At 36.0% G+C, this 15397-nt stretch overlaps 2 protein-coding genes across 2 annotated transcripts; both read left to right on the top strand.

Moving 5' to 3' along the window:
- The first annotated feature begins 226 nt into the window (after positions 1-226).
- LOC126017724 (olfactory receptor 1002-like) lies at positions 227-1171 on the top strand. The gene has a single exon (XM_049779776.1). It carries the CDS (start codon positions 227-229, stop codon positions 1169-1171), a length of 945 nt encoding a protein of 314 aa, XP_049635733.1.
- A 10557-nt stretch (positions 1172-11728) lies between these two features.
- Positions 11729-12673, top strand: LOC126017727 (olfactory receptor 1009). The gene has a single exon (XM_049779780.1). It carries the CDS (start codon positions 11729-11731, stop codon positions 12671-12673), a length of 945 nt encoding a protein of 314 aa, XP_049635737.1.
- Positions 12674-15397: the final 2724 nt, after the last annotated feature.

The following is a 15397-nucleotide window of genomic DNA, read 5'->3' as shown; positions in this document are numbered from 1 at the left end:
TTTAATCAAGAAAGAATTGAAGACCTCAGTACAGCTTAGTGACTTATTCCATATGGCTTAGATATTAGTGCATAGTAAGGATGACTACCACATGTAAGTGGCAACTGCTGATCTAGCCTATAAAATGAAAAACAAATATTATTTACACTGATTTTTATAGTAACAAGCCCTTCACTGCAGATTGATTGCAAAGAAAAATATTTTTTATTGCAGATAATTCAAAGAAATGGAAAAGGAAAATCAAACTTTGGTGGTGGAGTTTTTTTTCATGGGTTTAACCAATCACTTCCAAATTCAGGTTGTCCTCTTTGTGTTGTTTCTCTTGGTTTATCTTGTTACTCTTTTGGGAAACCTGGGGATGATCGTACTCATTTGGATGAGTCCCCGACTCCACACTCCCATGTACTTTTTCCTCAGTCATTTGTCCTTTGTGGATATCTGTTCCTCATCTGTCATTGGTCCCAAGATGTTGACTGACATCTTCATGGAGAAGAAAGTAATTTCTTTCTTTGGTTGTGCAGCTCAGATCTGGTTTTTTGGACAGCTTGTAGTGACTGAGTGCTTCCTTTTGGCCTCCATGGCCTATGATCGGTACATAGCCATCTGTAAGCCATTGCTTTACACACTTGTTATGACCCAAACAGTTTGTGTGCAGCTGGTGGTAGGGCCATACACCTTGGGCATCATAAGTACTCTAACCCATACGACTTTCACCTTTCGCCTACCATACTGTGGTCCAAATCTCATCAACCACTTCTTCTGTGACCTTCTTCCTGTTGTCTCTCTGGCATGTGCAGACACCCGGGTCAATAAATTTTTACTTTTCATCTTGGCTGGAGCCCTAGGAGTTCTCAGTGGAGTGATAATCTTGGTGTCCTATATTTACATTGTCATCACTATCCTGAGGATCCGCTCCGCTGAGGGGAGGCGCAAAGCCTTCTCTACCTGCTCTTCCCACCTGACAGCTGTCTCCATCCTTTATGGAACCCTCTTCTTTATTTATGTACGTCCGAGCTCCAGTTTCTCCCTGGATATCAATAAAGTGGTGTCTGTGTTTTACACGGCTGTGATTCCCATGTTGAACCCCCTCATCTACAGTCTGAGAAACAAGGAAGTCAAAGATTCCTTCAGAAGGACTTTTGCAAGGAAAAAGTTTCTTATCAGTAAATGAACTTGGATGCCCTTTATACTGCAGTTTCGGATGAAACACAACATGAGCCTAGAACATATGATGGGGAAATGGGAAACCTGCAAATGGTTCAATTTCGTCTTTCACTATTATATATAATAAACGAGTGCAGTTTTCTTCTTCAATCTTTTTTAATTATTATTACCAAGAGATATTTAGACTAATAAACTGTGCTGAGTATATTTCAAACCCTTCAAATTGAAAATATTAAAAAACTTGATTATAAAATGAGTTCTCTTTTTTACTTATTAGTTTGGGGGCACACCCTGCTCTGCTCAGGGGCTACTCCTGGCTCTGTACTCAGAAATTACTCCTGGTAGGCTTAGAGGACTATATGGAATGCCAGATTCAAACCAGGGTTGGCTGTATTCAAGGCGAATGCCCTACCCACTATGCTCCAAATACAAGTTCTTTTATTACATCTGAAGAAGTGGACAATTCTTAAGCAGTGAACTTAATTCTTGCTGTTATGTTTATAGGTTTTGAGATCTTTCAATAATCTGTGAGCTTGATCTTGACCAGTTGTAAAGAATATTTATTCTTCTGGTAATTGTAATTTTAGAAATTTCTAATAATGATTGAAGCAGTTATTTCACAAAAGACTTCTATACCTACAAAAACTTTTGGAGGATGCTGATAATTAGTGGGGTTTTGTTAGTAGAGTTATGTAATTTAGGCATAACAATTGTTTATTAAAGTGGGAATTATTACTATTTTTATTTATAGGGTTTATATTGTAAGTGGGAAAGCAATTTCTATTTTACACAAATGTGATAACTAGGAAGAATTACTGGATAATCCATGAACTCATAATTCATATCTATAATTTTGTCCTTCAGATACATTTGAATTCTTCTTCTATTTTTTCTTTTTTGAACATAGCATTGCAAGTTTATGCCTTGTATACATATATTGAAGGTGTTCTTTAAAAGATATATAACTTCAGTGACTGACTTTGAAAAATATCAATAGTCTCTAATTATTTTTGGTATTTCTGAATCATCCTTTTTTGCCAATGATGTATCTGTATTGTTTACAGACATGGGACACAATGTATTTAATTAAGACTAATTGGGGGTCAAAGAATACAGAATGGCCAGAGATCAGGAGAGAACTCCAAGGCCTGACTTCATGCTTTTCATGCAGGAATCCTGAGTTTTATTCATAGCACCACATGACTCCCTGAGCACCACTGGGAGTGAAGTCATAACACTGAGCCTGGAGTAGTATTCAGCACCATCAGGTATGGATCCAAATCCCAAACCAATAAAACCATTAAAAAATAGAGATAATTAATTAACAAAAATTTCATGTGCTCCCGAAACCTCATTGGGTAGCAAGCACATTGAGAAGAAAATTCTTCATGGAATTTATGAGGAAAATAAGGAAATTAAAAATATCCAAAGTTGCTTTAGTGCTCCCAAATTATAAAGGAACCAAGATAGAGTATTAGGGTACCTTTGCCAGGGGCAGAGGGAAGACCTGTGTAGAGAAGTTAGGGTTGGGAAGTTAAGTTGGGAAATATTAGTAAGTTATGTCTTTTGTTATTTCTCTGTACAGTCTGCTAAAATTCAATGGGAGTGACTATTTTCATTGCAAATATTTCAGGGAAGGATTATTTAATGGTGTTAAAAAGTAGACATACTTCTTAGAGGGGAAGAAATTCTGTTTCTAATATTTTAATATGTGAGATGAAAAGTAAGGAGTGTTGTAAAGAAGGTGGGCTATATGTATTTGCGTGAAAAATAATCAAGTTTGGAGGGATTCTTGTGCCACTGGGGTTGGCTCACAGGGGCTAGTGAACCTATTTTGCATATAAGAGATCTAGGTTTAATCCCTGGCACCACATAATATACCAAGAACTACTAAAATAGGGAGTGACTCATGAGGTTAACTCAGAAATAGCCCCTGAGCACCTCTGGGTGTGATCCCAGCCAAATCCTATAGTCCTTGAATAATATTCCTTTATTGAAATTAAAGTTGTCAACGTATGTCTAGTAGGACTAAAGAATCAATGCCAAAGAGTCCAGACTTCAGATTTCCTATAATATTACCATGGTTTTAAAGTTTAATTGTACATGTAGAAGGCCGAGCACATCCAAATCAATCTGGAAGAAGAAAATTCAGATGAAGTTCTTTCTCTATGGTCTATTTACTTACAAATCAGTAGTAATTAAGACAGGATCAAGAGGAAATGAATTGCCCAATGGAACACACTAGAGTCCAAGTAAATTATTAAATATATGTTGATAGTTTATTATTCAAAAATAGTTAAGTCCCATACACAGCTACTTTATTGATGACAAGGGTGTTTCTATAGAGTAGTGAGACAAAATATTTAAAATTCTACTGGGTGGCAAAAATTAAAGTGTAATTTATCTTTATTTTATAACACTCTAAGATAATAATCTAGATGAAGTAAAGATATGAAAAGTAATGGATTAATTCATTAAGGAGACAAATTTGGGTATCATCTCTATATATGTGATCAAAGATTGAAAAGGTAAGCTTTTAAAATATTAATCATAAGGGGAAATATTGAGTCATTAAAATCATGATGCTAAACTTATTTTTCTGAGACTAGATATATAAACTATAGCACTAAAAATATGTCATTAATGTAATTGGTATTTAACTGACATATAAAATACATAAATAATTATTGTAATTTGGGGGGATTTTTTTTTATTAGCTACACCTTGCTCCTTTCTCTTTCTCTTTCTCTCTGTCTCTGCTGAAATGTTTTTGGCCCCAGAACTGTAGGCTCAATTATCTGGATCTCACTTGATATTTTTTACTAAAGGTTTTATGACTTATTAATGATGGTATTTAAAAAAGAACCATCAGTGAAAAATTTGAACAAGACACTTGAAAAGACTCACTACTTAATAAATATTGCAATTGCTTGATGTCACTAGAAATCAGAAAAAGGGTAATTTAACTCACCACAGTAAACACTTGATACTCACTTAAGCACACATATTTATTTACTCATACACTATTTATGGAAGTATAAACAATGAGTCTTAAAAATCTTTTGGGACCATCAGCCAGGAGGTTCACTTGTGTCTTTAAAAATAATCTGAAGAGAAATGCATGCTTCTCAAATGACACTATGTGTTATTGTATAATGTTACTGTATTTAATGATACTGCATAAATGTTACTGTAACTTTAAGAGGTGATGATTCTGTAAAATAAGCTCCTGTAACTGTTAAAGGACTGGACAATGTCCTCCTGTAATTGTCAACCGACTCAGGTATAAAAAGAGATGCCTGATGGTTAGAAATGGGAGGACCCGACAAGAAACTTGGGACAAACCTGAGCCAGTGGGCCCAGAGAGTTCAGCACCGCCCCCCCTGGCCTAATATGCAGTCACACTCCTGGCCTAATATGGCCTACATGCACCATGCTCCTCTCTCTCTCTCTCTCTCTCTCTCTCTCTCTCTCTCTCTCTCTCTCTCTCTCTCTCTCTCTCTCTCTCTCTCTCTCTCCCTCTCTCTCCCCCCCTCTCCCTCCCAGGCAAACATTATTCCATTATTCCATTATTTATATGAACATATAAAAGAACATATGGGGCAAGAGTGATAGCATAGCTGCTAGGGCATTTGCCTTACACACAGTTGACCTGGGTTCGATCCATATGGTCCTCTGAGCCTGCAGGAATGATATCTGAGTGCAGAGGCAGGAGAAAAATCCCTGAGTGCTGCTGGGTGTGATCCCAAGCCCCTCCAAATAAATAGAAGAATATATAAAAAATGAACCTATTAAAGTTAAAATTTGGAGACAAGTGCATAATAGCAAAGAGATAAATACACCTTTTGTGGAAGTTCAATATACCAATATACAAACAATAAATTATGTGAACTCAAGAATCAACAAAGAATGAGATTTCATAAATAATATGGATGATGGTGATGTTTTATATTCTGTCTGATGTACTCTTACATGTATGTGTTCTTTTTGTATTAATTCATAGAGCAGTATACTTAATATATGTGTATTTTATTTGTGTAATTCACCTTAAAAGCTTAATTTGCCAAACTATTTGCCACAAAGAGTGATGAGTTCAGTTAGAGAAATAACTACAGTGAGAACTATCATAACAAAATGAATGAATGAGGGAAGTAGAAAGCCTGTCTAGAGTACAGGCGGGGGTGGGGTGAGGAGGAGGGAGATTCGGGACATTGGTGGTAGGAATGTTGCACTGGTGATGGGAGGTGTTCTTTACATGACTAAAATCCAACTACAATCAAGGTGTTTAAATAAAGATAATAATAAAAATGCTTAATTTGTCAGTCAAATCTTTCTTTTTTTTTTTTTTTTGGTTTTTGGGCCACACCCGTTTGACGCTCAGGGGTTACTCCTGGCTATGTGCTCAGAAATCGCCCCTGGCTTGGGGGGACCATATGGGACGCCGGGGGATCGAACCGCGGTCCTTCGTTGGCTAGCGCTTGCAAGGCAGACACCTTACCTCCAGCGCCACCTACCCGGCCCCCAAATTTTCTTAAGTAAAATATATATATTAGGCAAAAGCTCAAACATAGGAGCTGGAGCAATAGCACAGTAGGTAGGGCATTTGCCTTGCATATGGTCAACCTGGGTTCAATCTTGGGCATCCCATATGGTCCCTCAAGCCTGCCAGGAGTAATTTTTGAGCTCAGAGACAAGAGTAACCTCTGAGGTCCACTAGGGTGGCCCCCAAACAAAACATAAACACCTTGTGGATATACTGGTCTCACAGCTTATCTCTCTAGGGTGCCTGGGGTGGGGGTAAGTCCCCTTCCCTGTTGAAGCCTCAGCAGCTGAACACACACTTCACAACGGCTGCCACTTCAATGGCCCAACTTCAATTTCACACAGATCTATGCAGAGATACTTCCAGGAGAGCAGGTTTGTGGACTGAGATATCTGGTCTTTTTTTGGAGTCAGGACAGGCAATATCACTGATCCACTGCAAACCTTCATACAACCGAAAAGTTCAGCAGCCATATTAATGGCCAACTGCCATGTTCTCTCACTGGCCCAGATTCACACAGATCCTTGAATTACTGGGAAATGTGGTAACATATGATGTATGACACTGCCATATTTTTCAATACTGATATTCTGGTAGGAATGCACCAAATTAGATGTGAAGTCATCAAAGAAGCTACTTAATTTTAGCAAACAAAATCAACAACAGAATACTCAATCAGCAAAGAACAGCTTAGTTAGTCTTCAGACAATGATTTAATGATCCCATTGTAAGATATGATAATTTTCACAAATATTCTTTTAATAAGTTTTTCCTATAATTCCATTATCATTTAGTTATAACAAACAATATTAAGCAAATTATTTATACCTGCCAATGGGCCGTCTTGGGGGAAGGTATAAAACTGGGGAAGATGGTGGAGCAAGGTTACACTGATGGTGAGATTGGTGCTGAAAAATTGAATGCTTGAAATAATTATATTATGAGCAACTTTGTAAATCATAGTATTTAACAAAAGAATCAAAAAACATACATATTGGTAAAATGGAAATTCATTACACAGATTGATTCTTGTAATTTCCTTTTATATTCTGTTATATTAAAATTAAAGAAAAAGTCAAATAAAGTATGCTTGTGAAAGTGATTTAGTGTTTTATGAATACAAGCACAGACATATCTGAGAAATGGTATATCCAATGACACGTGTGGATTACTCTTGGCTCTGTGCTCACTCCTGATGGGACTCTAGGGACCCTCTGGGTTACTGTATTGAGTGCAAGCAAGTCAAGTATTTTCTCCCCACTATACTATTTATCTGCTTACTCTGAGGTAATACTAAATTGTTGTAGATTTTTTTTTATATTTCTGTTCAAGATAATTCAGAAGTTACTGCCTAAGTGCACTAAAGTATTACTTTCAAACATTTGCTAGTTTTAGAAGAAGGTAAAGAATAGTTTGCCCAAACACAGAAAATAAGTTGATCCCAGTGGATTTAAAAAGTAGTTAAAGACAGCTATGCATTTGATTTCACTTCTTTCTTAACAATGCAATTCCCAAGATACAGCTTACTTTGGGGATTAACTTCACTCATAACAAAAAATGATGTAATGGCTTCCAGAAAATGGAATCTGAAGACAATTTGCTTCAGAATGGATGCACATATTCCTTGGAGAAGAAAACTAAGAATAAAAGAAAGAGACTCCTGAAAAGTCTGATTTTTTTTTTTTGTGTGTGTGTAGAGACACAGGGGTAGGAAGATGGAGCCCAGTCAAAAAAGGCATATGCATTATATTCTACCCTAATTTTAATTCTTTAAAGAAAGAAGAACCTCGTTGAAATGTAAGTGTAAATCTTTTTTTTAAAATCCATTGATGTTTTTTGCTTACTCTTAAAGAGGTGCAGAAGATGACATTAAGAAGTGTTATTTTGACATGCAGAAAAATAGTCACTGTCACATCAAAATCCAATACAATGCACGAAGAGATGAGTCAAGTGAAATATTCTTCCAAGTCAGTTTGTACCCTAAACGGAAGAGGGGACACCTCCTCTTGCTCCACTGACCCCTGCCTTAATGTCCAGATGTGGCACTTTCTGATGGACGTTGCAGGGCTTTCAATGAATGACAGCACACACTGTAATTATTTGAGTACCCTTGCACTTGAGAACATTTGAATTCAATCAATATGATTTCCCTTAGAAATTAGTGCTTCCTTCTGAATCAATATTGTTTTTGATCATTTGGTCAAGGATTGATTCTGTATCCTGCAAGAGGTTTTCAGAATGGGTTTGGGACATTGAAGATCTAATATCCCCTCTAGGAAGAATTCAAAAAAGAGAGTTTCTATATTCAGACATGGTCTTGGTTGCTCATGACTCTTGGAAAACAATATTTCTGGAACTTCACACAAATGCCATTGTCCTAGTTCCCTCAAATGCCTCATCTGAAAATAGGCATTAAAATGTTTCTTATCCAGCTGTTTGTATACATGAAATAAACCAAATAGTTCAGTGTGAATCTTGGATCAATGCTTTTTTTTCTCTGCTTCTGTTCACTAAAAACTTGTCATTTTGTATACAGACAGTAACTATGCATTCCTCTTCATCTTCCTCCTCTTCTTCCTCCTTATCCTCTTCCTAATGCAACTTAAGGAACTATTTGAAATCTGGAATTCTTATTCTGGATAATTTAGGGGAGGTCTCACTGGTGATTGTTGACTGGTAGATAAATACAAGGTGTGGTAGAAGTACTGTTTTTCCTGGTACTATATTACCTGAATTTGGTGACACTGGGGAACCAGGTAGTGCTGGGGATGGAAGAGAGGTCAACCACATGCAAGTCATGGATCTTAAACATTTTATTACCTTTCTGGACCCTCTAGAATAATTTGATTTCAAAGATACTACATATATATCTGCAGTCTTGAAACAACCTTAAAATGGCAGGGAAATTTAGAATTCTTTTAATTATCTACTTACAAGTCAATTCACTAACTGTTCCCAGAACTGCTGAATAATCCTTGAGTGCTATCTTTTTTACTACTTGTAAATACATTTAATTACAGCAACAGAAAAAGTGTTCTTAATATAATACAGAAGGCATTATTTTATATCTTTCTTTTGTATGTTTTGAAAAAAATTGATTGTTTACATATATTTACATGGATTTTTTTTATTATTTAAAGATGGTGAAAATGAGAGCCTTGTTTCTCCATTTAATATTTTCTGAGGGTAGTTACTATGTAATTTAACATCTAAGTTTCCAGGAATATGCTTTATATTAAGAGATAGAATTAATGATTACTTACAGAATAAATGATGACCATTTTCTCTCTCTGCCACTTCAATACTTTTAATTTTTCATTTCCTAGTATTTTACCAATAAAATAGATGAGAAAAATTTATCTTGATTGTTTCGATTTGCTTTCTATGATAATTTGGGAGAATAAGAAATTTCCCTGTAAATTTGAATATTCTCTCTTGTCACATGCATTGTCACATGAATATTTTCCATATTAATTGATAGTTTGTGATAGTGTTTTGTCTATCCTGATGTTAATCCTTTAACATATATGTTTCAATAAAATTTTAGCAATGTGTTACTTTGAATGCATTTGGAATTTATAAATAATTTTTTTTCAGATTTTTAGGTGATTTTTTTTAACCAAATCCACTGATAATCAAGGGTTTGCTTATACTGACTTTGTGCCCAGGGATCACTCCTCATGGGGTGTTGGGGTTCCATATAGATCAATCCATTTTATCAAACCTCTGTAGAATACACAGTTTGAGCTATTAATGTTTCACTGAACAAAGAAATAATCTCTTTAATTCTAAGAATGGAATTGTGTTGAAATTTTAAGTAAAAATTGTAATTAAGCAAAACAAGGCTGAAGCAATAACTAAACCACATTACAACATGGCTAAAGTCAAAGCACACACGGGGCCATGTCCTAGAATAAAGGAAGATAGAATGGGAGAGATCTCTAGGAAATCTTGTTCCTGTGATGGGCATCCAGCCTGCTTATCTGTATCAAAGATCTGCAGATATCCCAGGGCAAGGGGAAGAAGAAAAATCTTGCTGGTATACTTCTAAAAATATTTGAGCTACCCTATATATGATTTTTAGAAAATACGTTTTCTTTTTAGGTAATGACAGAATCCATTCAAATAAAAGGACACATGTTAAGGCAGTTTATAAAATCAGCATATCTATGGGTGAAAAAAATATTTCCTGTTTTTATCACCTGGCAGAACTGTATCTGCTTTTACAACTTGAATAGTGGTTATACAGCTTCCGTACTCACAGCATGAGCTAGTTTTAACTCTTGTTTTTTCCCCAGAAAGAAATGGAGCTTTCTAATTCAGTCTTGGAATCATTCATTTTTTCAGGTTTGTGAGTTAGCTCAAAGAGTTGGAGCATATACTTTGCATTCTGGAGATCCTGATTTGACTTAAACACTGCAGGGAGTGGCCTCCCAGCATTTAGCTGGGAGAAAGGCCACCAAACCACCAGGTATGAACCAAGGACAAACAAAGCTCATTAATTTATACATTTCTTCCTTTGCTGTAGTGACATTTCATAGTTTGTATTTTTTCATACAAATATTTTTAATTTTATTTATGATAATTCTATCAATTGGAAATTATGATGATACATTTATATTTTAATTTATATGATTTTTGATTTCTGGATGTTTATATTTGATTTTTTGGGGAAAAAGCTATTCTATCAGTTGTTTCTTTTTTTATTTTCTAGGTGATAACTATTTTGTCTGAAAACAATGACATTTTTTCCCTTCAATTTGCTATCTCATTTTTTTAATATGCTTGAGTGCTTTCTACCTTTCTTGATAAATCATTTAAATATGGCTTGTTAAAAAATACAAGTTTGTGTGCTTTTATTATATAACTCTGTTTATAATGTCCAAATTTCTGGAATTACAGTGTGCACATATACTGGGTGAAAGCTTCAGAAAGATTACTTTAACTAATGCTTTCTTGTATTTCATTTAAAATATTTTTTTGAGAATCACATTTTGTCATGTTCCTTTTAAAAATCCTACCCAAATAGTAATACAGGCAATTTATTTTTTATTTTGGGCTTTGGGTTTTAGGTCACTCAGGGATTACTCCTGGCTCTGCCCTCAGAAATACCTTCTGGCAGGCTCAGGGGACCATTGAGATGCTGAGGAGCGAATCCAAGGCAATACCCTATGCACTGTATTATTGTTCTGGCTCCATCAGGGCATTTCTTTTAACCTGGATATATAATGTATAATTTTATAGGTTTTCTTATGTTGCTCAAATTTCCTAGTAAGCCCTAAATTTCTTCTTTCTTCATTCCCTTCCTTTTAGCTATTGTATTATAATGACTAAGCTCATACACATACTTGGTTGTGTGGCTCTCATAATTGGTTGTGTTACTCTCATATTTGGTTGTAGTGCTCACCAGCAATTTCACACTTAAGTGGTGGTTCCCACATACATTCTCTTGGTGTGGGTCCTCAGCCCTGACCGCACTACTCTCATATTTTATCGGTTGCAGTATTTGGTGGTAGAAGGATGGTAACACACTTTATAATAGAGGAATTTCCTATTTCTTGTTGTGATGCTTTGGAAATGGCATATTGTGTTGTAGTGCCAGGGGTCCTAGACTATACAGCAATCCAGAATTCTGTGTTTTGTGAATGTGGGTGGTAAGTGGGGTTGAATTTGCTAAATTTCTCTTTAAGACTCATCAGCCAGGGTGCTGGGGAGAATAGGAGGTAAAGTGATTGTCTTGCATGCCACCAAATCCAAATCCAAGTCCAGAATCCCTGACACTGCCTATGGTCCCCAGAATACTACCTAGAAGATCTCTAAGCACAGAATTTAGACTATCTTGTTCTTTAGAATGATATTTCATTTGCTAATAACTTCAGCATTTATCTGCATTTATATCCCTGAACTAAGCATAAAATTTCTTCTATATGTTGCTTGTCTTTTAAGAAAATTGAAGTTGTATTAATTGCATTAACAATTTTCTGTTTGTTTATTTTCCTGATATAGACTCCAAAACAATCCATGGCTGATGAAAACTATACAACGATCACAGAATTCATTTTTGTAGGCTTAAAGTACCATCCTCGTTTGCAAGTTTTCCTTTTCTTGCTCTTTCTTTTCTTTTACCTGTTTACAATGACAGGAAACACAGGCATGATCATTCTTATTCGGATGGATCCCCGCCTTCACACTCCCATGTACTTTTTCCTTAGTCACCTCTCCTTTGTGGACATTTGCTTCTCCTCTGTTGTGGGCCCCAAGATGCTCACTGACTTCTTCTCCGAAAGGAAAGCCATCTCTTTCCTGGGGTGTGTCCTGCAGCAGTGGTTCTTTGGCTTTTTTGTGGCCATTGAATGCCTCCTCCTGGCTTCCATGGCCTACGACCGCTACGTGGCCATCTGCAACCCATTACTCTACTCAGTGGCCATGTCCCCCAGACTCTGCCTCCAGCTAGTGGCCGGTCCCTACACTGTGGGATTCCTCAACACCATGACACACACGACAGCGGCCTTTCGACTGCCCTTCTGTCGCTCTAACATTATCAATCATTTCTTCTGTGATATGTCCCCCATTCTCTCTCTTGTCTGCGCAGACACCCACATCAATAAATTGTTGGTTTTCATCGTGGCTGGGGCTGTGCTCATCGTCAGTAGCCTGACCATTATCATCTCCTATTTCTACATCCTAATTGCCATCCTGAGGATCCGCTCTGCTGACGGGAGGCGCAAAGCCTTTTCCACCTGTTCCTCCCATCTGACAGCTGTTTCCATCCTCTATGGGACTCTCTTTTTCATCTATGTGCGGCCAGGAGCCATTTTCTCTCTGGACCTCAATAAAGTGGTGTCAGTGTTCTACACAGCCGTCATCCCCATGTTGAATCCTCTCATCTACAGCTTACGAAATAAGGAGGTGAAAGCTGCCATGTTCAGAATGATCACCAGGACAAAGTTTAGCACCAGAAGTTAGATTCATATCTAACAGAAGAGGAGAAATAGAAAGAAATGCTTTCAAGATCCTAATACATTCCCTGGCTACTATCAAAAGCTGCATAACCAATTGCTAAATGTTGGGTGTAGATTAGAAAGGATGGGTTCTTTCATCCCTCTATGTGACTTTTTTTTTTTTTTTTACAGTTTCTCCTTTTTAAAGTTCCATTTTATCATATAGCTGTAAGTCAGTGTTTCTCAGCTGGGTACAGCTGTTGGCTCCTAGAATATTCCAAAGGGGTTAGAAATGAAGCTAGGGCAAGTGTGGTTGGATAGCATGATACTAGAGAGCCATAGAGGAAGGAAAGTGAGAAGGGAGGAAAATAAGTGACAGATAAAAGAGAATAATTGTGGAAAGGTTGAGAACCATTGTAGATGATAGAAATCACTGGTCAGCCCATATTCTGCTCATGCTTCCTCATTGATCTTCATCCATAGGAAATTGTATAATTGAACGCTACTTAGAAATTGTATAATTGAACGCTACTTACTGACAACACTCCAGTTTACTGGCACAGAGTAAATATCCAGAATAGCTAATAGCACTCAGGCCTACATATATCTCTCCTATATCTACATGCAGAGTTAAAAATACCAGAGTAGGTTACTTAACTTTTAAAGACTATTTTAAATTAAAGAGATAATATATATTTCTTATACTTTTCTTTTTTAAATTTCCTTTAGTATTGTATTTTCAAAATACAATGCCATGATTATTAAAGAATAAAAGAAAATATAGACAATAACATTGAAGTGAAAAATTATATTCTTACTCTACAACTAAATGAATGTACTGGTAATAACTACCATATGTCTTTCTACATAATGAATTTTTCAATTCTTCCAACTTTTTCTTTATTAAGTGACATATTTTTATTAGTTTCTTCAGATATAAGCAATATAGATATAGTGTACTAAAGAGGGTAGGATTAAAATGCAAAAGGGGAAAAATTCTAAAACCCCAATACATTAGGAGTAGAGAAATCAACAGTAAATTAAAATACTTAAAATTTGTTTCTTTGGGGCCAGAGAGGTGGCACTAGAGGTAAGGTGTCTGCCTTGCAAGAGCTAGCCAAGGAAGGACCACGGTTTGATCCCCCGGTGTCTCATATGATCCCCACCAAGCCAGGGGCAACTTCTTAGCGCTTAGCTAGGAGTAACCCTGAGCATCAAATGGGTGTGGCCCCCCAAAAAATTGTTTCTTGTTTTCATGTTAGCCTTTTTTGTGCTTAAAATAAAAATAAATCAAATAAAAATAGTTATTTTTATATATTTTTAACATCTATACAAATCTTGAATATAAAAATATATTATTTTTTAGGAGAGAAGTGATTTTTAAAATGATCTATTTTATACAAAAACAGAATATGTAGGCATTTTAGCGCTGATATTTGTGGGTATCAAAATTATAAAATTTCTCTCTAGATTATATAAAAGGAAGGCAGTGAGACATGCCTCAGTGGTGTATGTCAGAGTGTAGGAAATGTCAGAGTGTAGATTTAGCTTAACTATTCAAACACATTTTATGATGGTGGTTATTGGATCAGCAAATACCATCTTGACAGTATTGATGGACTCTGCTGAATTATTCCTTCTCACTACATGGACAGTGAAACTTGCTTTTATTATTGAAGTTATTCCAAGCATTGCACTTTAGAGGGACTGTCCACAGAGTAGTGTGAGTTCAGAGGGAATAAGAAAAATGTGTGGGAATTAAATACTAAGACAGGGAAATGGTGTGTTGTTATGAGTAAGCCTGGATTCAAAGATGCAAGTGTCTCAGAGAAAAAGAATGTAGCTACAAGTCAAATAATTACATTGGATGCATTTTTAGCTTATGAACTTTTATATTTAACTTAGCTTATTTATTTAGAATAATTGGAAAATGAGATGAGTAACCTTATATGTGTCTATGCTTGGTGCTAAGAATGAAAAAGATGACTTTACTTATTGTGAGGGAAATGATCAGTATTTGGTTCAGTACCTGGAAATGTTTTTAAGTGGTTCCTACTTTCTTGTCATCCATGATACATTCATCTCTTGTAGAACCTAGAGCTTGAGATAGTTTCCTTATTGCACAAATGCTGTGCCAGGATATGGATAGATTTTATTCCAATATATATTCACAAATATTCAATTTTATTTTCTGATTTTTATTTTTATTCTGTATGATTTCAGGGCAACCTCCATAGAAGTCTTCCTAGAGTATCATGATGCCTTGCTAACCTATTGTACTTAAAACATAAAGATAGTGGTAGGGGGTCATGAATACTTTGGTGGTAATGGGGTGCAGTAACTTTGTACTGTACATCAATATCATACACTTTAACTTAATGTAACCATATTTCCTAAAATATAATAAAATTAATTTTGTTATGGAGTTTTGATTATGACAGAGCTAGAGGATAATACTAGGTTCCCTCATGTGCCAATATTTAGACTATTGTTTTTTTTTTATTGTGCTTATTTATGGTGCATACTACAGCTGTCTCACCACCTGATATTATTTGCCTCTTTCTTCATTGCCATTGTAAGAATCCATATTGATGTGCAGAACCCATTTTTCCTCTTCTGTCTTCATTACACATGCTCCTTTGATGGTAGAACAACTTTTTGCTCTGTGACATAGTCCTCAAAGTTTTCCTGTATTTCTCTATAAGTGTTAGGTATTTGACACCATATACAACTTCAATAGAAACATATA

The sequence above is a fragment of the Suncus etruscus genome, chromosome 9 (assembly GCF_024139225.1).
Source record: "Suncus etruscus isolate mSunEtr1 chromosome 9, mSunEtr1.pri.cur, whole genome shotgun sequence".
In the NCBI taxonomy this organism is placed as follows: domain Eukaryota; kingdom Metazoa; phylum Chordata; class Mammalia; order Eulipotyphla; family Soricidae; genus Suncus; species Suncus etruscus.
This window is presented reverse-complemented; position numbering and strand designations above follow the sequence as displayed.

Coding starts and splice junctions, on each gene's coding strand:
- LOC126017724 (XM_049779776.1), top strand. CDS start 227: ATGGAAAAGGAAAATCAAACTTTGGTGGTGGAGTTTTTTTTCATGGGT.
- LOC126017727 (XM_049779780.1), top strand. CDS start 11,729: ATGGCTGATGAAAACTATACAACGATCACAGAATTCATTTTTGTAGGC.